Consider the following 21385-nt stretch of genomic DNA (forward strand, 5'->3'; position numbering starts at 1 on the left):
CCATCCTTCTCTGGTCAACAGTGGAAAGCAAATAAATACATGCATATATGCATGAATGAATAAATTAATAGGTACATACTTGGTCAGTAAATATACCCACTTCCTGCACATTATGTGCATTTCTGGTTAAGAGCACATGGGAAAAGTCACCAAATGACACCAAAACAAAGGGCCAACATTTTAAATGAAAAGGAAGTCTTGGAAAAAGAATTGGTGAGCAGTAATTATTGGAGGCCTTCATTAAATGTCATACCAAATAATAAAGTACCTCTATTACAACAGATTCACATGAATATGCTTTGGCCATTCTAGATTAAACACAGATACGTGAGGCTTGTAACAGTCATTTTTCAGTGTCTGGCTGGAGTTGTCACTGTTTTCCATTTCAAACTTCCGACTGAGAAGCAATGGCTAGGCTACAGGACATAATCACAGTCAGTGATGTATCCTAGACTACCAGCAGGTCAAGAGTGACATCATTTCTGACCAAATTGCTCATTCCTGTCGGAAATCAATATGTGATGGTTGAATCTGCTTTAAATGCCTAATTATGTTAGTGGTAATCTGACACAGTAGACCATCAGTTTAGCTCCCGAAGGCCAAACCAATGAGAGTACTCGTTTTGTTGGTGTATCTACGGAGACACGATGGAGAAATCCTGATTGGATTTTTTATTTAAACTTTGTGTTTATTTAACCCTTTCGTTTCCACCCAAAACTTATCAATGAAATAAAATAATTGTTGTAATATTACTGCTGTGAGCACTGTCTCCCACCCAAACAATGCCTGTAAGGTGATGTACTATACACCTACAATGTGGTCCTACATGGTATGAGTACATGATAAAATGGCCAACAAGTTTAGACAGAAGGTCGGTCTACCTAAAAACTAGCAAATTGGCGTATTTATCACATATCATAGTATGGTACACCTGCAGCAGGTCACTGAAATGTCATTTTCTGGACTCTCTCTGGACTTCCTCAACTCACCACTTGTCCTTTCTCACTTGCATCCTATTTCATCAAATGTCCATCTCTATTGTGCCGGCCAGTTTAGCAATAGCGCCCACAGTGGCTATTTTAGATCTTTAGCTCACTGTTGATGTGCCACTCTTTGATTTATCCTTGGTGTGTGTGGCCGGGAGCCAGGCGCTGCTGCTGATATACGCTTCCTGCTGTTCTCAACCCAGCAAGCTGTTTGTCTTTGAGGGACGCTTAGGAGCTGCCGAGCAGCGAGATGACCATCAAAGTCTCTGCCTTGCCTTTCATTGCCTTCTGTACGCTGGGATTCATTGCCTGCTTCATTTCCCGACTCCCTCAGCCATGCTTTGTGGACATAGTTATGGTGGGCTGTGGCCGCTTGTGAGCCAAACAGTGGTGTTAGGTTGGCAGCAGTTGCACTTAATGGTTCCTGGCAGCTCTGAATGTGTTGTTTGTTCACCATTTCCTCCCCTTGATTTAAATTTGATTTCATGAAGCCTGTTATTTTTTCATGTGCAATGTGTGTGTGCTGAAATTCAGGCCAAAGAAGTGAAACTTTTCTCCAGATTGAAGCTATGACACTTTCTGGCCAGCTTGACTCTGTGCCATTTGCTTTCCCATTTGAAGATCAGTTAGTAGCTTTGAAAATCTGATGCTGTAAGGGTGGGCAGTATAACCAAAACATAACATCAACATACTTAAAGACCCTACCTGCATAATTTATCACCAAAAAAAAAATCTTAGGACCAGGTAAGCATTAGTGCCACATTTAAAAAAGGCCAACCTCAAGCATACAATCAATTTTCTTAATTCGGGGTTTGTGAAAATAAACTATTTAAGACGAAATGGGGACAAAAGTCAGACCATCCTTCATTTATCTAATTTCCAGTTAAACTCAACAGCTTTTAAGCACAAAATGTTCAACCTGTCAAGAGATATTACTGAGGAGTTTAGATATTTGTTCATCTACATGCATAAGAAAGGGAACGTCAAAGGAAAACATATGAGTTTCCAAATCTACAGTTCAAAAATGATTAACAGATTCAGAGAAAATGGGACTCCTAACAACTGTGCAAGACCTGGTAGACCACCAGGACTGTCACTATCAGATAAACAGTACTTAAAACTTTCATCTTTGAGAAAGAGGAGAAAATCAAGCTCCAAGCTCTTCCTTCAGATCTGATCAAATCCAAGATTTTAAAAGGATGTGAAGCTGAGAAGTCGTTACTCAGAAAAAGAGAGAGAAAAAAACGGCCCATCTGGGAGATTTATAGAGTGGGATTCAATTCGATTGTGAGAAACACAAAATACAACCGACTTCGAAGACTTTTAAGAAAAATATCCTTGCTGAACTCTTTGAAAAACTGAAATACAGTTTCTCTAAAAGAATGAAAGCTGGAATAAAGGCAAACTAAATGCTGAACATTTTGAGATGTATATTACTTTTGCACAGTACTGTGCATTGATTAAATAAGGAGATGGTGTAATGGGCTGACATCAGCTACATATTACTGTGCAGTTACCATGTGTAGGTTGTTGTTGTTTAGGCTCTCTGTTGGAAGTTTAATGATACACTGTGCTCATGATTGAATTTGATTCTTGGTACTGGGTTCACGATTTGATATTCTTATGACATTTTGAACAATATTCAAATAAAAACATTGTTGTTACAACCAGCTGTTACACTGTCCCACTCCATGTGCATTTGTTTTGGTTCAGCCCCCTTGTTTGTTGACTCCACCCCTGATTGTTTTCACCTGTCCCTCATTATCCCTGTTTTTAAGTCCTGTGTTTGCCCCTTGTCTTGGCTGGTCTCTGTTTGTTATCTGCTGTGGTGTTTGTTCTGTTCTGCTTGTTCTGTTGAATTCTGGTGTCTGTCATGTCTGCCCCCCCGATCTCTCCGCATTGGCTACTTGAACCTGGACTGTTACGACGATGACCCTGCATTTGCCCTTAATAAATCTTGCTTATCTCAGCACGTGCGTCCGCCTCCTCGCTCCCCGTTACGCACACAGTCATTACAGTTTGTTCAGTGTTCTAGGAGTACAGATGAAAAGCATATTGTGACACACAATAAAACCAACATATCATGTTTCCCATTCTTTCAGGGTGGTGTGGTCAGTCTTTAGTGCTGGTTGTACCTGGCTATAACCAAAGATGGTTCTGACTGCCTCTCTGCTTCAGAATAAACTCTCTCTTGTTCATATTTGTCCCCTACCATCCCCCAACTCCACATCCTCAGCACCCTAACCAGAATAGAAAAGCTTTTTCCTCTCTGCTTTATGTCCTTTTACGGTAGAATGCCACCCACCAGTTTACTTCTTGCTGCATTTTTTCCCCCTCGCTCTCCTTCTCCCCACCAAGACAAGAGAGTGTAACATGCTGGTCAGCCTGCAGAGACAGGGGAATGATTAGAGAGGGTTGGACATGAAAAGAAATGGTGGTGGTGGTGGTGGGGTGGGGGGTGGTATTTGAAATCTGTCTCTGGTTTATGCTGCTCTGGCAGGCTGATGGAGGCAGGTGCATACCTGGAGAAGCACTTTCATCTCCTTCCAGCCTCGCTCAGCCTAAAACCCACCAAGCGCAGTATGAATCCTCTCCCCTCTGCCTTAAATCCCCAGGAAGGAATTGCCAAAGCGGTGACACGACTACATTTATAGCTAGCTCTGGGTATTTGAGTGGGTGTGGTTTTGTGTTGTTCTGCTGTTATGATACCCCGAATGTGTGATTTGGCCGCGCAGTTTGCTTGAGGGTACAAGGTGGGATATAAGCTTGTTAGCCTCATTACCCATGCAACGTCAAAAAAGAAACAGGGCTTGACCGATTAAGTGTATTTAGGGTAACAGGAAAACTGTGCCCAGTTGATTTCTTACCAAACTACCATTTTAAACCTCATGGTTGTAATTATGCCACACCAGAGCTGAAATGAAACAGTGGTGGGCCATATTTAGCATCATCAAGTCAGTAATAGAGAATGTAGTTTTGAAAAGTCAGATATTGAAACTCTGGAGTTATGACTCATAGTCCAAAGTCCTCAGTTTTTAAGGGAAGCCTAGATGCCATCTGAGAGGATGTTCTATCTAAGTCTGTTAGAGGACCAAATGGAAGAGTGGGATACTCTTTATCTATACTGAGTATCCCACTGGTACTTTACTGGTAATAACAGCGAAATACAGTGTGAAGCAATTTCTCCACTAATTTGCTTTTATCTACCGTTCTCAAACTGTACTATAAAGCATTAATACTTCACTGCATCTCTAAACACAGTTCATTGCTGTATTTATATAGTTTTTTTCAGTAGTCCTGTATGTATGATGTACAGTTAATATGTGCTGTAATGAGTTCTCTGGCCCTCAGTTTCTCTACATTATGTGTTAAGATGTTTCCCATATAGTCCAAATGATTGTGCACTGCTGTTAATGAAGAAGAGAGCAATCGTGTTATTTTTCCCAACAGCAGAGGACTATTCATCAATCACACCGTGACCTCAACATCACATTACAGCCAGTACATGCACTTATGCCAGTCATTATGACCAGATGGCAGTAAGCAATTATCCGTTAATTATAGCAGTACAGGATGAAGCAGTGACGGTTGGAATACAAAAACATTTGAAATGCATTAAGACAATCTTCAGGGTAAGAATAACATGTGACAAAATAAAGATAAAAAGCTAAATTGAAGCAAATTAAACAAAGAAACAAAAAAACAAAGCAAAGAATGTTGGGAAACTCCACTTTGTCCGAGCAATATTCTTTGACAGACTGCTTAAGACTGCACAAAGCAGTGGCTGCTTTCCCAAAATGCTTTGAATTTAAGAGGCAATTACTGTATAATCCAACTTTTTAACTTTATTGACAAGAAGCTTTACCTGTATCTTGTGGATACAGAACATAGTCATTTGTTGTCTTTGGAGAACACAGTAGATTACTGCACTGCTTCTCCTGCAGATTTACATCATTTCTTTACAGTCTAGACCAGGCAATTATTCACAATGCCCATGTACATCTGGCTAACTTAACTGAGGGCAATCGAAATTTCCAATCTGCAATCTTCACTCCTTCCTTTGTCCTGCAAGTGGCCATTTGCGTAACGTAACAATAACACCTCTGAGTCACTCGGCGAAGTTGGCCAGAACATATTAGAAGATCACCTGAAGAGCTCTGCGCTGTTAAGGATCCACAAACAGGTAAAGAGATAAGCTGGCTTCCAGTCAAGAGAGGCAAATAGATCCTTCAGGCAATCCTCAAAGCACACTCTCAACACAGCTGCCGATCTAACATGCCATTTTACGTGCTGGTGCTGTGCCGGTTCTTGTCTGTTTGGCTGCTTTATTGTATTGAATGCCATACAGTGAGTGGTTTGTCTGTGCATGACTAAAGCAGTAGTGATTAGGTCACTTTTCCAGGCTCTTTCTCTCTCTTTACTCGAGGGGATTTGGTATATAAAGAGCGCACGGGCTGAGTGAGGGCATAATAATAGATGCAGTTAAAAACAACAACTTCCCATGCCTGCTCTCCACCCTGTTCTAGAGCTGCCTCTCTCTCTTTGCCCTGTAAACAGCCTTGTCTGTTGTGATGCTGTAGAGGTTTCTGCTAGTGAACTCTTTACTCAGGAAAACTCTGATGCAGCTCTTTGCGTGCTGTGAGTTACCAGCAACATCATTTTCATGCAACTTTGACAGTTACACAAGGCAATCTAAAAACAACGTTGTGTGCAACAGTAACTACGCTAGCCAGCCTGGTTAGCAGTTGTTTGTAATTTACATATTTGCATGTTTTTATCATCTTCCTATGCTTCCAGCTGTCATTGCTGTAATTTTGGGTTGTGTGTAGACATACAAAGAGCCCTAATTCTTATGGGGTCCAAAACGTGTTGTGCTTCTAGTAGAGGATAAATGAGGCATTAAGTTAGGCTATGACGGTAATGTGAAGGTTAACAAACACACTTTGGACACCAAACTTCTGACTTAGATTATTTTTTTATGAAAGTACCCCGTTATATTATTTTTTTAATACATTTCTCCTGTTAAGATGTTAACTAAGTCATGCAGAGTGGTCTGATGTGAAATGCTCTATTCTAAAGAAACTTACTGAGTCAGAACTGATCACAGTTTTGAGATCAATTGTTTGCCTAAAATGTACTTTAAATGGCAAAGAGGTAAATGCAGGGTAAGTAGTACTATAAAATGGTTTATAATAGTCTTTTAGATTTACATACACTCACCGGCCACTTTATTAGTATTAGGCAGTATTAGGTGCTATTAAAAGGCTGGACCCCCTTTTGCCTTCAGAACTTCCTTAAATCTTCGTGGCAGACTTTCAACAAGGTGTTGGAAACGTTCCTCAGAGATTCTGGTTGGTTATTTGACTTCCTGCTGCCTTTCTATCATCTGGAACCAGTCTGCCCGTTCTCCTCTGACCTCCCACATCAACAAGGCATTTTCGTCCACCCAACTGACCGCTCACTGGATATTTCCTCTTTTTCGGACCGTTCTCTGTAAACCCTAGAGATGGTTGTGCGTGAAAATCCCAGCAGATCAGCAGTTTCTGAAATACTCAGACCAGCCCGTCTGGCACCAACAACCACGCCACGTTCAAAGTCCCTTAAATCCCCTTTCTTCCCCGTTCTGATGCTCGGTCTGCACTTCAGCAAGTTGTCTTGACCACCTCTACACGCCTAAATGCAGTGAGCTGCAGCCGCGTGATTGGCTGATTAGCTACTTGTGTTAAGCAATTGAACAGGTGTACCTAATAAAGTTCCCGGTGAGTGTATAATTACATATAAAACATGTACATTGCAGATAAAAACGCATAGGATACCTGTAGGTTCCACCTGGTGGTTTTCGCCCAACCATTGGATCTTGTAGAAATTTTGAAAATATGGAATTCCTTTTCAAAAGCAAGACAGAGAGGGAGATGGAGAGAGATGCAGAGAGAGAGAGAGAGAGAGAGAGAGAGAGAGAGAGAGAGAGAGAGAGAGTGAGCCAGAGAGACGTGTGAATCACGCAAGTCCACATCAGCCCTTGTTTTCTGTGATGCAGAGCCGATTGATTATCCTTCAGCACGCTGCTGTATTATGCTGTTATCTCTGGGTGCAGGGCTCAGTGGGCCGCCAATCAGCTGACAGCAGCTCCACTCTCCTCTTGTGTTCTCTAACTCTCTGTAGTAATGACATCCTTCCTCTGTGGCTGCGCTCCACTGATAAATTATAATTGTTTACGTGATGTACGGGGACACGCAAACATCCTCTGACACAATCACACCGCACAACCTCACCCAATCAGCCCATTAATCACTTGGCTAATACAGACCACAGCATCCACTGCCCAAAACATCCTGTTTTTGCTATTACGAAAGAGAGACTTTAAGTGCAAACAGAGTGGTGAGTCTGTGTCCTAAAATAGCCCAGCAAAGTGGTGTGCAAAGCGAAATCAATATCGAAGAAGTGGAATTTGTGGCGAGGTCGTTTGAGGACGACCTGAAGGCGATGATTCCTCTAACAGGATTTGTCTTCTCATGGAATCTTGCATTCTTTGTTATAAATAGTGTGCCAGTCAGGTTCTCCAAATTCTGCTGGAAAACTATTTTAACCGCTTCAAACCAACTAAAAATAGTCAATCTGCCTGAGAACCGATCCAAGGAACAGCAGTGACAGAGAGATAGAAAGCGCAAAATAGCAACGGAGCAAAAAAGGAGTTTGGTTGCAGTTTTTCCTGTCTTGCGTTTGTTCTTTCCACTTCAGTTTTCTACCAATAAACCACTTGATGTACCACTTTACAGTTTTACCCCAGCACTCTCTGTGGGCTCCCCAAATGGTTTTTACCTGTGACGTATGGTTCTAGGAAAAACTTTAAATACCAGGGTTTTTCAGTATTTCAGCTTCAAGATCTAAAACCATTCAAATAAAATAGCCCCCCTCTCTGTATGGCGTATGGCCCCCCTCTCTCTTTCTGTCTATACATGAATCATTCTAATAAATTCAAGCTGCAGTCCGTCAGTATAAAAATAATACAATTTGAACATTCAGAGCTTAGATATTTATAATAATTCTGCTATAAAGCATTAATTGAGCTAACTCCTACAGTTCAACTTGTGAAAATAATACATTGTTTTGCATGTTTTAATGTTGTTTTAAGAAGCAAAGTTTTTGATGTCTTTTAAAGTGAGAATGAAGGTTTATAATGAGTCTGAGTTTAATTTATAAATAAAAAAATACTGTCCCACATTTCATGTCACTACTCAAAGACACAGTTTTAGTCTGTAAACCTTATTTTAGCCACACCCCTGCATTTCAGAGCAGGAGGTGAGGCTGCATGCCTCTCCCTCATTGCCACATGGTGAGGAGTTAGAGCTTTTTTTAAGTAGATGTGTCTGTGAAAATCAGTGTGTACCATTAGGACCGGTCACTACTGAAACCCCTTTTTATGTGATTAACTTAACGTTTTGTGTTTTAATGAAGAGTTTTGTGTGCACAGCTATTCAAACCTGTCTTTGTTTACTATGTGCGGGCTAACGTTTTTTTTTCTACTGAAAATGAGCTAAAATTGTCACTACTGAAACAGTCACTATAGAAACATTTGGTAACGTTTCAGTGACAATGTGGAATGTTCAGTCATTTACTTTAATAAATGTAATATAAGTACAGAATCACTCAAAACAAAAGGACCAAGTCAGTTAAAGGTCCATGTATATATGGATCAACCAGACTGGTTAAGCTGTTATACCTCCTCATTTTTTGTTTTGTAGATTTTGTAGCGTTTTTTATCTAAGATATTGCACCATGTTCCCTAAATCATATTTGTGTTGAATTTTGCTTCTTGACCTTTCTTTGCTTGATCTCTTTCTCTCTCTCTCTCTCTCTGACTCTCTCTCTCCCTCTGCAGGTAGCCACAGCCTGTGCCCCCACCACAAACTATGAGCTGGTAAGATGCTATACCTGCACGTCTTTGCAAATGTTTGGAGGATTCATACAGCACATACAATAATTCCAGCATTTGTGAACGGTTGGCATGTCTTCCTGAGCATTTATTAATAAAATATTACATTTATATTCAGAAAATGAAAAAAAAAAAAGATTTTCTCTCACCATTGCAAATTAAAATGACTTACTTTCCTAAAACATTGCCTTTTTGTTGCATTCTGAAAGCTGCTCTGTGCCGAGAAATCAAAATTAAAGCCATATTGTACAATTACCCATGGGCTTAGAGTACTGTGGAAATGTCACCATCTTTCATTTGTTTGATTTCCAGTCAAAACTGCCATTAAATGTAATTATTAATTTTTCAGCATCAGAAAAGGTGTAGAAAACATAGTTAATTAAGAGACCCTCATTAGTCCCACAGTTGGGAAATTTCACTTCCACAGTCTAACCCATCTGTGCAATGAGAAACGGTGCCTATGCACGCTAGGGGCAGTGAGCACACTTGCCCGGAGCAGCGGGCAGCCGTATCCTCAGCACCCGGGGAGCAGTTGGGGTTTGGGTACTTTGCTCAAGGGCACCTCAATCATGTCCTGTCGACTCAGGGGATCAAATTGGCAACCTTCCGGTTGCAAGGCTGGTTCTCTAACCTCCAGCCCACAACTGCCCCAAAGATCTTTCCTTCCATTCTATTCAGGAGACTTGCACTCAGTTTTTCAGGCAAGTCTTCTTCACACCTCCAAAGTTCAGTCTTAGAAGTTTGCTGTATTTTCCGTGTCTCATGATCCGAGTAATCCTAGACACATTCAGTGTTGTTGAGGTCTGGACTCTGGGGTGGTCAGGCCAGTGTTCTGACAACACCAGCAGCTTCTTTGATTTGCACATTTTTTTCTTCCTTTTTGTCAGCTACACGTTCTTTCAGACTCATAGCGCTGAGTTGTCTTCTCACGGTGGAAGGTTTTTGTGCAGGTTTAGGCGTCTCAGTTTCTCAACATACTTTAGTCATTTTGAACCAGTTTATCCTTTTTTTATTCAACTTTCCTTGACCTTACTTTTGCAAGAGGTTCATCTTATATCTCCTCAGCAGTGTCTTCTGCTAAATTAATAAGGTGGAGTATTTTATGGCTGGTTTGACTGGAAATGAAATAAATGAAGAGTGGTGGCTGATTTTCACAGCACTGTATGTACGCATCACATGATAATGAATGTCTTGTCATTTATCGTTTATAATTAATTAACTACTGATAACAATATTAATATTAATGTTAATAATTACTGCTAACAAGTCTCTTATTTGTATGTATGTATGTATGTGTATGTTTGTGTGTGTGTGTGTTTTAATATTAATAATCATTACTAAGTATATTAATTATTCTGACAATTCCACAACCATGCAAAAAAAATGAGCCTGAATGGTACAAATTCCTGAGGACCCTAAACGAACTGCCGTTTTGTGGGCGTACGTTGTAATAATAGAGCAGACTGACTCTCGTGCCTTTGATCTGCCATTGCTTATGTCCATTTTATCGATTCACGACATCTTTTTTTTGTAAATAAAGAAAACACATAACATCAGATGTTGATTTGACAGTTAGGAATCTCCATCATAGCTGAATAGATAGCTAAAAGGTGCGTACTCATATCGCATCAGCATTGCTGATAGCAATTTCTATGGTTTTATACCATATAAACCCTGGAAAAATGAGCTAAAGTAGGGCAAAATAGCACAAATTTAACCGCAGCCTAACTGGCAAGCCAGTAAACATCAACACTGTGCTTTTCCCCACTCTCATTTAATCCTATTTCACAATTTTAGGATGATAAAAGATAAGTTCACATTACACAGCAGCTTGTAGCAAAGCAAAAGCAGTAACGTTAACCCAGAAAAGGATCTCTAACAATGGTTCTGTTAAATGCTATTAAGACTAGCTATGGCAGCTGTATAAACACTCCTTTGCAGTTCCAAGTATACGCAGGACTTACAACCGCAATCATATTTGAACAAAAAACATTGTTGCGCATGTAGTGGATGTTTTTTTTTTTTACATATTTGTATGTCAGAAGCTCAACAGTGTACACGCCCACAGGCAACAACAAGTTGTGAACACGAGGTCACCAGAGATGCAGCCAAGCATGAAGCATGGCCTCTGTTCTGGCCACCCCAATTAGAGAAAGTGAGACAGTCTACCATCATCAGTAAAGCATCAATTATGCTTTATGGTGTAAACCTGCCAGGATGGTAGTTGCCAATCAGTAATGAGAGTCTGATGACACGGCACTTAATAGTTAGTCTATGTTGCTGTGATCATATAATTTACTCAGCAAACAGGCAAGAGAATGTGCGCTGGTTCCCTTCAGCGGAGCTGTTCTGGGAGCTATGTTAAGAAGTAAACTTTGTGATGGTAAGAACAATCAAACCTTATTCAGCCGTAATCACTTGTGTTGCTCACTAACCTCTTTGTACACTTACATGCATGTGTTGTAGGTTACCATGTAAAGTTGTGTGTGGCTAGCTTTCTAATATACTCATGTATACACGGATCAGGCGTAACATCAGGACCACCTCCTTGTTTCTACACATTGTCCACTTTATCAGCTCCACTTACTGTATAGCTGCACTTTGTAGATCTACAGTTACAGACTGTAGTCCATCTGTTCTTCTCTGGTCAGGATGGACCCTCACAGAGCAGGTACTATTTGAAAACTTATGTATGTGGTGGCGATGATGTTACTGTGTTGCACTGATCTGAGTGGATCAGACACAGCAGTGCTGCTGGACTGAGAACAGTCCACCAACCAAAAACATCCAGCCAACTGCGTCCTGTGAGCAGCGTCCTGTGACCACTGATGAAGGACCACAGGACGACCAACACAATCTGTGCAGCAGCAGATGAGCTGTCGTCTCTGACTTTACATCTACAAGGTGGACCGACAAGGTAGGAGTGTCTAATCGAGTGGACAGTGAGTGGACACAGTGTTTAAAAACTCCAGCAGCGCTGCTGTGTCTGATCCACTCAGACCACCAGCAGTGTCAGTGTTACTGCAGTGCTGAGAATGATCCACCACCCACATAGTACCTGCTCTGTGAGGCTCCACAGGGGTCCTGACCACTGAAGCACAGCGCTCTTCACCTACATAGTAAGTGGAGCTGATAAGGACCACGAGTGTAGAAATAAGGGGGTGGTCATAATGTTATGCCTGATCGATGTAATGTGTAGTGAGGGCAGCCTGACTGAATGACTTCTGTGGCCTGTATGGAATGTTTTGTTGAATGTTTCTTGCCCATGTATGACTAAATTACATTACATCACCCTAGTTTTGTCCTTCTGTTTACTTTGTCCAAGAGTTATATGGCTGTAACGTGTTTTTCATGCAAAAAAGGGCAGATTTTGTTATGTACAGAGATTCATTTAACACTATTTTATTTAGCTCTTCCCTAGCAGTGTGTCACCCCTATAAAATCTCTGGCCACCCCATTCTAACAGCTCTAGCTAGGACCCTGACGGAAACTGTTATGCCGATATTGTACAGTTTAAATAAACGCTGTGCACACTCACACACCTACACAGTCCTCCGCTGAAGGAGCTTTGAGATTGTGTTCTACCTCTCTTCTCCCATGCAGTGTAGTTGTAATGGATCTGGCTCACACAGCGAGTGTGTCATGTTTGATTGATATGCAGCAGGTATGGAGACTTAAAGCACACATGTGACATTTTTCAATTGTGAGAACTAACATTGGAGGTCAGGGGCTCATGGTAAGGCCCGTTTGGAGGATAGCTTGCTCTGATTCAGACGGGTCAGATTAACTTTCAGCAACTGTTTTTGTGACATGTCCATACTGTTGCCGGTTTCCTATGTTGTGAAAGATCTAGGCCAGCTTGTGCTGCTTGTAGTGCAGTTCTAACTTGCTTGTCACCATCAAGTATAAGATATATAAGCAATATTGGGACAACATTTTCTTTAGAGTTCCAGAAGTTTTATCTATCCTATCAAGAAAGCTGCAGTTGTGCTGTATATTTTATTTCAGCATGGGTGTCTTTGTGGAGATGTGCTCCCCTTTCACATCATATTGAGAGCCAGCAGTGTCCTAGTTACTCTAACTGTGCAGCAGAAATATACTTTTATAATTATGTCAATAGTTTGTCATTCTGTCAGCACAACCACAAGATTTTACCGCTCTGTCCGACTGTTGATATGAGATGGGAAATCGGTTAAAGTCAAACTATGCCCAGAGAGAGAGGGAGATTATTACAATGGTTGAATAAATGGATGAAAGAGGAGGACAGTTACGTTTGCTGAGCATGTAACCTTTTAAAAATAAAAATTAGACCAGGTTGTGGTCTAATTTTATAGCCTATGACTTTTGAATTTTAACAGAGAAAAGTGCTCAACAGTTGGCAAAGGAAGCAATTCACTTTCCTCTAAAGGGCAGCGTTAATATAAACAGTGCATGGCTGAAAAAGTCTCAAGCGATTCTCTTCTGCGCTAAAAATATTTAAAAGTCCTGTTCTTTTAGATTATTGTGCTGTGTTTTTTCTGTTATTCTTTTGAGCAATTGCACTTAATGAATCCAAAAATCTGGTGGGTGGTTCAATCCCCTCAAATCCTTGGTGATTTAATATGAATTAATATGGGAAACATGTATCCTGCCTTCCGCCCGAAGACTGCTGGGATAGGCTCCAGCACCCCCCAGTGACCCTGACGGAGAAGCGGCTTAGAAAATGGATGGATGGATGGATAATATGGGAAATATGTCTTCCATCAGACACTCTTCATATATTATTGGGTTTAAAATTGATGTAGTGAATGAGTATTTGAGCAGTCAAATGTAAATATTCATACATTTTCAAAGCCTATACATGCTGTTTGGACCAGCTGTGGTACTGTGCCCCAGATTAGTCCTGTGTACTCTGCACTACGCTGTTAAAAAAGGCTCTGTGCAGGTACATTTTTCATTCGTCAAGGTACAAACAATGTAAATGTTCCCTCAAAGGTACAACAGTGGTTTGAAGGTCCAGTTGTAAACCTTAAATCAGTTTCTCCAGGTGAAAGTTGGTATTTGTACCTTTTCATAACCTGCCGTTTTAAAACAGAACAGTAGAGTAAAGCCTGGAGGCGAGGCAGGGTGTGTGGAGTCAGTCCAGCTTAGAACAGATCATTTCAGTGGATTATGGTTCAGTTATGTTCCCTGAATAAAGGGACTGAGATGGAGCCTTGAGGGTCCCACCCCAGTGGCAAGAGTGGCAGTTTAATACCGTGTATCAACTTATTTGCAGTTCTATATGTAGTTACGTCAAATCAAACAAACCTTGATGATAAACGCTTACAGGGGGAAAATATCAATGCCAGTATCTGTTTCATGCTGTAGCAGTCAACAGACTGCTGAATGTACTCTGTGTGTTTGACAAGTTAAATTGATTGTGCATGAGTCTCAGGTGGATCAACAGTGCTGTATTTCTCTCTCTCTCTCTCTCTCTCTCTCTCTCTCTCTCTTGCTGTCTCTCTCCTTTTCTAGCCTCCCAGTAATGATCTCCCCCTGAAGCATGTAGAGACTCCGGTAAGACACATTCCACTGTCAACTTCACAAATGCTCCATTAATATGAACACAAGTATGGTTATACTCTACCTGTATTGTAGATTTGCTCATGGATTTGTGGGCTAAATGTATATTTGCCCAAAGCACATACCTACTGAGTGACCGAATACGAATCTTTAGGCTCATGTTTAAACATGTGGTTTGTCTGTGTTAGGACTGTATTGTTTATCTCAGCTCTCAGAGGTTAAAGGAGCAGGGTGGGCATTTGGATTTGGGAGACTTTTGGCTTATTTTCATAAATGAAGTGCCAGAAATGGATGGAATAAGTCCAGTATCTGCAGTCGATTGTCACAGACATTATATTCAGGTCATATTTTCCTGCACCTGACCATAGGCTTCTTTTAAAACGATGTCTTTTGCAAAGTGCAGAGGAATGCCTAGAAGTTATTATCTATACAAAGTGATTCAATGCTACAGATAGAGATTATACTGAGAAAAACAAGGTTCCTTTAATTCCTTTTATTTTGCTTTGAACCAAATTTAAAGCTGCACTATGTAAAACATAAAAATATGCCAGGACTTTTTCAGACCTTCTGACATGTTTACATATCAGCCTCACACACCGAGGCTCAAAGAGGAGGTCCCAGTCAATGTTTAGCTCTCAAATGCAAAATCAACTTTATACTGATGAAGAAATGATGACAATAGTAGGTCATTCAGTCACACACATTCTCAGAAGACACATCCTTTACCAAGTTTTGACACTCATCTGCTTGTGGGGGTCTAAGGCACAACCCACCTTACAAAATATTCCTCTCTTTCCACCAGAGTGGTCTGCAAATCCCCAAATCTTACGTAGTGTAGCTTTTAAGAATTTTAATCTGGGTTAAACAGCATGAAGTATAGTGAAAGGAGCTGGCCCAGTCTGCCCTGTCCCAAAGTGATGCATTCTCTCCTCTATTCCATTCACAAAAGAGGATTCAAAACCACTTTGTTAGACTGATTATGGGTTTTCAGGGATTTTAGCATTTCTGGATTATGGCCCTTCTACTGCAGTAGAAACTGTTCATAAAAAAGCATCAGTGCCAGATGTGAGTAATGCTGTGGCTGCATATGCTTTGGAGGGGGGAGCGATTTTATGCAGAGCATACTCATACAGTTGCAGGATCACAAGATATGTTCACTACATGCTTGAATCTGACGAGTGCACATATGGGTTTCATTACAGTGATTTATTATTGGGATTATTAACACGTATGAAGTCGTTTTGGATCAAAACTGTGCTAAGCTGCTTTGACGCAGAGAATTTGATCCCGCCATAAAGCAAACAGCACCGTTAGGATGCTGCGTGTACCAGAAGTGAATACAGTAACCTAATGTCTTACTCGTCTAATGTCTAGGTATTATTACTTCAATTAAATAATGAAGAGTAAAAGTAGTGAGCTCCCTATAAAACATTTCCCTTTTATTTTCACCCAGTTTTCTTCTCATTTAGTTGTGCTCACTTCCAGCCACTAGCTGGGTTTGCCCCTGTCGAATGGGGCTGTCAGTTCTTAGTATATCCAGTATCTAGCAGCATAGCAACTGAAGTCTATTAGGGGGTGTTCTTCTCTTTTTGGGAAACCTTTGTTCTTTTGGTATCTTTTTGGCAGAGCAGTTATGATTTGGGTCATGGATCATTCTCAGCACAGCACTGACACTAACATGGTAATGGCAAGGCAGTGCCATTAGTAAAAACTGACCACTGATGAGGGCCCAGAGAATGACTGAGACAAATTGTGCATGGAAAAAGATGAGCTGTAGTCTCTAACTGCACACCTGCGGCCCCAGTAGATGTACACTGTATGGCCAAAATTATATGGACATGTGACTCACCTCTATGAGCTTGGAATGGACATTTATATGGAGTTGCTCCCCTTTGCAGCTATAACCACTCTTCTAGGTGGGATTTCCAAGAAGGGTCTGGCTGCAGACATGCACCCTCAGTCTGACATGCACCGCCAGCCTATTGATGACATCAGTGCACGCTCTGTCACAACAGTGTTTTTGTTGGTTTTATGAGGAAAAACAGCAAACCATGTACTGCTGGGCACCAAGAGCTACACCACATGTACATTAATGTTGCTATACTGATAATATGGCAATTAAATAGGGAAACTTTCAAAATAAAACCTGCCACAATGATAACACATAATATCAGGTTTATTCATAGAAAAAACAAAGAGGCTACCGCTGAAACTTATGAAAGCCAAGCTGAAGACAATTAGAACCGGTTATCAATAACTGAAATATTGATTAAAATAGACCGTATTAATGATTCTAAGAGGCTGTGGCAACATACAGTCAACGTAGTTAGTGATTACTTTTGCTGTCTCGTCAAAGTTGTCACAACCTCCTAGAAAGTTGTCAGAAAATGTTGTCATAACTTTCTGAGGAATTACATTTCAACGTTGTGACGATGTAGAAAAGCACCAAGCACCAAGGTGGTCTGATAGGTGCCGTTAAGAGACCATTGGGAAATGATCAAATGTATCTGCAATCAGTCCCAGAACATCTGACGATCTGAATCCTTTACACTGTGGTATCAACCCATCAGGAAAACACAGAATACCATCAGCGACTAATGAAAACCACCAGGAACCAGCAGACACTTTTAATAGGTTCTGACTTTTTTTTCAACAGGGAGGTACATTAAATGTAACTCTCTAACCATATTATGGACAAAAAATGGATTTTGGGATGATATTTCTAAGCAGTAGCAGCAAATGTTACCGCCATTGTGGCTGAGAGTGCATCTGGCAGAGAGTGCATGTCTGCAACCAGACTCTATTGGGATTCCCATAAGAAGTGTGTCTGTGGGAACTTTCATCCACTTATTCAGAAGTGTTGGTGTGCTTTACACCTGACCAGCCAATGCTTGGTAATGCACATCATGATTTTAAGCTTGTATGCAGCTAATAGGCCATGGAAACCTATTTCACGAAGCCCTGATGCTCAGTTCTTGTGTTAATGTTGTTTCCAGAGGCAGTTTAGAACTCGGCAGTGAGTGATGCAGCGGAGGACAGGAGATTTTTACATGCTATATGCTTCAACGCTCAGCGGTGGCGCTCTGTGAGTTTGCGTGATGCTCACAATAATAGATCTTATAGTCGTCCATGGAAGATCTAGCAGGGCAGATATTTCACTAACTGACTTGCGGCAAAAGTGGTGTTCTAAAAGAGTGCCATGTTTAAACATGAGCTTTTCTTAGGTTATAGAAGTGTGTACAGAACTCTCCTTAAAGCCTCATTTATGCTCCCTTTACATACAAAAAAGTCCATTATAAACGATGTAACTGTCACTGTCTACAAACGTCCATGTGTCCTTTACAGTAGAAGGGTTGTTAAGCAATATGTCCACAAACGGGCAGTCCAGAGTATAAAATTTCTGACAACAAGCATGGCAGCAGAGGAGGAGGTCATAATAATGTGCCACAAAGGAGAAGAAAGAGGCACTAGTGTGCACTGTAGTGGTCTGTGAGGCCACTTTGTGACGTGGATGGAGAGTTTGCTTATTTTACCAATAAGAGAAATTGGCATCATGTCTCATGTAAATTGGCTACACTGCCCATGGCTTTCATTTGAATCTGTAAGCTTTCAGATAATGTGCACAAATATGGACACAATGAATGCAGAGTATGCAGAGAAGGCTCCCTCTATATCTGCATTATTATCCATATGTAATGTTGAGCATAAATACGCCTTCCAGGGGTTAACCACCCTGTCACGTCAGGTTTTATTTGGTACTTTGGGTGATGTTAGCCTGGTTTATGTCAGCTTCCGACAGGATTTTGTTGGCCCTGGGTCAGATATAGTTCTAGTCAGGTTGAGTTTGGACAAAACTTATTTCTGTGGGTCTGGTTGGGCGGGGGACAGAAAGTTCTTAGGCTGTATTCAGGTTTGGGGCAAAATTCTTCCAGATTTTCAGATTTTTTATTATATTATGCATTGCATAAGCTGAAATACCTCAGTTTGTCAAGGAACATTGGGGCTCATTCACCAGTATGTCTTATGCTTCTTCTTAAATTTGTTCGTGAGAAAGGTCCTAAAAAATCTACTTCGGATTCATGACGTGGTCTTACGTCAAATCCAAAATAAGAAAACATTAGTGAAAATCAGAATCTGCATAAGTCGGTACTAAGGAAAAATTCTTCTTAAGAATGTGGCCCTCTGTTCTTAAACTGTTGGACCGTTTGCTGAGCAACCCATTCTTACACATGAAGGCCTTGGCCTTTCCTGGGTGCTTCCTTTACCCAAACATAATTACATCACCACTTTCAAAACATTTTCATTTAACAACGTCCAAGTTGCTCCTGTAACAACTTTTTATGGAATGTGTTGCAGGCATGAATTTCAGATAAGCATACATTTGTGAAAAACAAAGAAGTTGATTACATAAATCATGAAATATCTGCTTAATACTGTTTTCATTTGAACACAGATCTAATTTATCAGCTAATAAATCACTCTTTCTGTGTTTATTTATATTTCACTGTCCCAACTTTTTTGGAATTGTATTTTTATAATGGACACTTTTATTTCACTTACAAATTCTAATATAAAATTGATATGAACAACATATTATGAAAAAAGTGAAAGTGGCCTATAATGCATTTTGGAATGATAATCTTCAATTGTAATTGTAAGGCACCTGCTGTAGATTTAATTGATAAATATACACACCTTTTTATTACGCATATTTTATTACTTAATAAACTGACAACAGAAATGGATTAAATGGAACTAGTTACTAGCCAACTCTGGTAAATACTTAAGAAATCTCAGAGAGAGGGAAGGAGGCAGTGAGAGGGACCAGAGATGTCCAGTTTGATCTCTTACGGTGTCATATCTCTGAAAAACTAATTACGGAGTTACCCAGGCTCTCTGACTGACCTCAAGCCCTCCCTTGTGACTCTGTTTGCGGTTAGCCGCTTTAGCCAGCCATCCTTACTCTGAAAATACTCCAGACTGATGTGCCTTTGGGCTCTCTGCCAGCTCCTCCATTATATAACCTCCATCCTTCCTTTTGGCCCCTCTGTCCATCGATTACTACACTCGTTTCAGCTCATAGGCTATTACTATTCACTGGCATTGTTTACACATAAGCAGTGGAAGATGCTTTTTCATGCTCTCAGGTGAGCTGCTATTAGTGGAAGTGTGTTTTTTCTCTTATGTCATATTATTGGTGCTGAAACAGGAAACTGCAGGCTGTTTTTATTGGGTTAGTGTGGAGCACAGCGCGCTGGGAGCTATGTGTGAGATCCCTATTGTTTTCCTAATTGAATCGGCATGGGTCCATCCGGCTGGGTCGAGAGAGGCTCGAAAATGCTCAAATGAAGGCCAGACTACCAAAAGAGCTCACAGATGACACTAATAATGAACGAAAGGGCTTCTCAGATGCTCACACTTTCATACCCCAACTCTAACATGTCTATACTGCATTCTCATTGTGGGTTTTGTGGCAGCTCCAAATGCTTCAGGCCGTGTCCTGCGTATGCAGTGGATTGATGTCAATGCATACTGGCATAATATTGTTGTTTAGTATATACACAGTAATGTGCGAAAGTTTGTGCCCCACTAATTATTTCAATTATGCTCAGGTGATTTTCTAAGTGAAAAAAGTTCCTCTACAGAGAGTTTATTACATATATATAAATACATATATATTAAATGTGCCGTAACGTATGTTAAATTCAGAAAATAAACGGTAACTGTACATTGAAATAATCAATGTGCTTATTTTCACTTGAAATTTCACTTGTAACCGTAATTTGTCCGGGGTATTCATATTCACCTTATGTAATACTGTGTATAGGCATTAAGCACAAGTTATTTATTTTCAGGAATTATGTCTGAGGAGATTAGGGGAGGAAAAGGGGAAATTCAAAGGAAAATAAGTGGAAAAAAACAGGAGTTTCCAAAAACTGGAGTTCAAAAGTCCTAACAACCGTGCCTGGTAGACCACCAAAACTGTCCCCATCAGATAAACTGGACTTAAAGCTTTCATCTTTGAGAGAGAAGAAAAAGTTAAGCGCCACTTTTGCTTCAAACGTGAAAAAATTCACTGGTGTTTCTGCCCATGCTTCCACTGAGAGGAGACAACTCACAGTCTGAACTCACCGTGGGTCTGAAAGGATGTGTAGCTGGCAAAAAGCCTTGACTGAGGGAGACAAATAGGAATCAAATATATGTGGATGGGAATCAGCAGAAACAAACTGCTGGTGTTCTTAGAACAAAACACTGACCCCACCCTGGAGTCCAGACCTGAGCATCAGAAAATGTGTTTGGGATTCCTTGGATTGTGAGAAGCAGAAAATGCAACCAGCCTAAACTTTGGAGGTGTGGATACATATCCCTGCAGATTTCTTCGAAAAAACTGAAGCTTTTTCTTCAAAAAATACATTTGAAGAAATACATTAAAATGATAATAAATAAACACCAATGCAGAAAAGTGCCCTGGAACAGCAGAAGAGCACTCGGATCACTACCACATCGAAAGAGTGAGAACAGGAGGAGGGAGCACGAAAAGGGGAGGGAAAAAAGGTAGAGAGCGGAAAGAGGAATAGAGGACAGTCATGTGGGAGAGAGAGAGAATCTATGAGGGAGAGAGACGGTGTGAGAGAGGGAAAGGGCGGGTGAGGAAATCTTGAGTTTTAGCATGTGTTGTCCCGTGTGAAGTTGAGACGGTGGGAAAAAAGCCCCTGGCTCTCTGCTGGAAAATCCTCCAAAGTATTTTGGCGTCCTCCGCCATGAACCCTGCGGCGTCGCTACGCAGACACTTCTGCTCTCTGCGGTCAGCATGGAGACGCAGCACGGGTCACCTGTTCAAGGTAGGGGCCAAAGATGGACAAGGCAGAATATGAAAGGACGTACTTTCGTTCTGTTTTGCATGATGTTCCGTGCATGTTCT

At 40.8% G+C, this 21385-nt stretch overlaps 1 protein-coding gene across 12 annotated transcripts in view; it reads left to right on the forward strand.

Moving 5' to 3' along the window:
- tns1a (tensin 1a) overlaps positions 1–21385 on the forward strand; it is a 248155-nt gene that overhangs the window by 147861 nt on the left and 78909 nt on the right. For 11 of the 12 annotated variants that reach the window (XM_037536614.1, XM_037536609.1, XM_037536615.1 and 8 more), the window contains 2 exons: positions 8866–8904; positions 14416–14457. In XM_037536614.1, the coding sequence (XP_037392511.1) occupies positions 8866–8904; positions 14416–14457 (81 nt within the window). Of the gene's footprint in view, positions 1–8865; positions 8905–14415; positions 14458–21108; positions 21306–21385 lie in introns of those variants that run through there. The other variant, XM_037536616.1, reaches the window with a different exon arrangement.

The sequence above is a fragment of the Pygocentrus nattereri genome, chromosome 30, assembly GCF_015220715.1.
Source record: "Pygocentrus nattereri isolate fPygNat1 chromosome 30, fPygNat1.pri, whole genome shotgun sequence".
Classification (NCBI taxonomy): domain Eukaryota; kingdom Metazoa; phylum Chordata; class Actinopteri; order Characiformes; family Serrasalmidae; genus Pygocentrus; species Pygocentrus nattereri.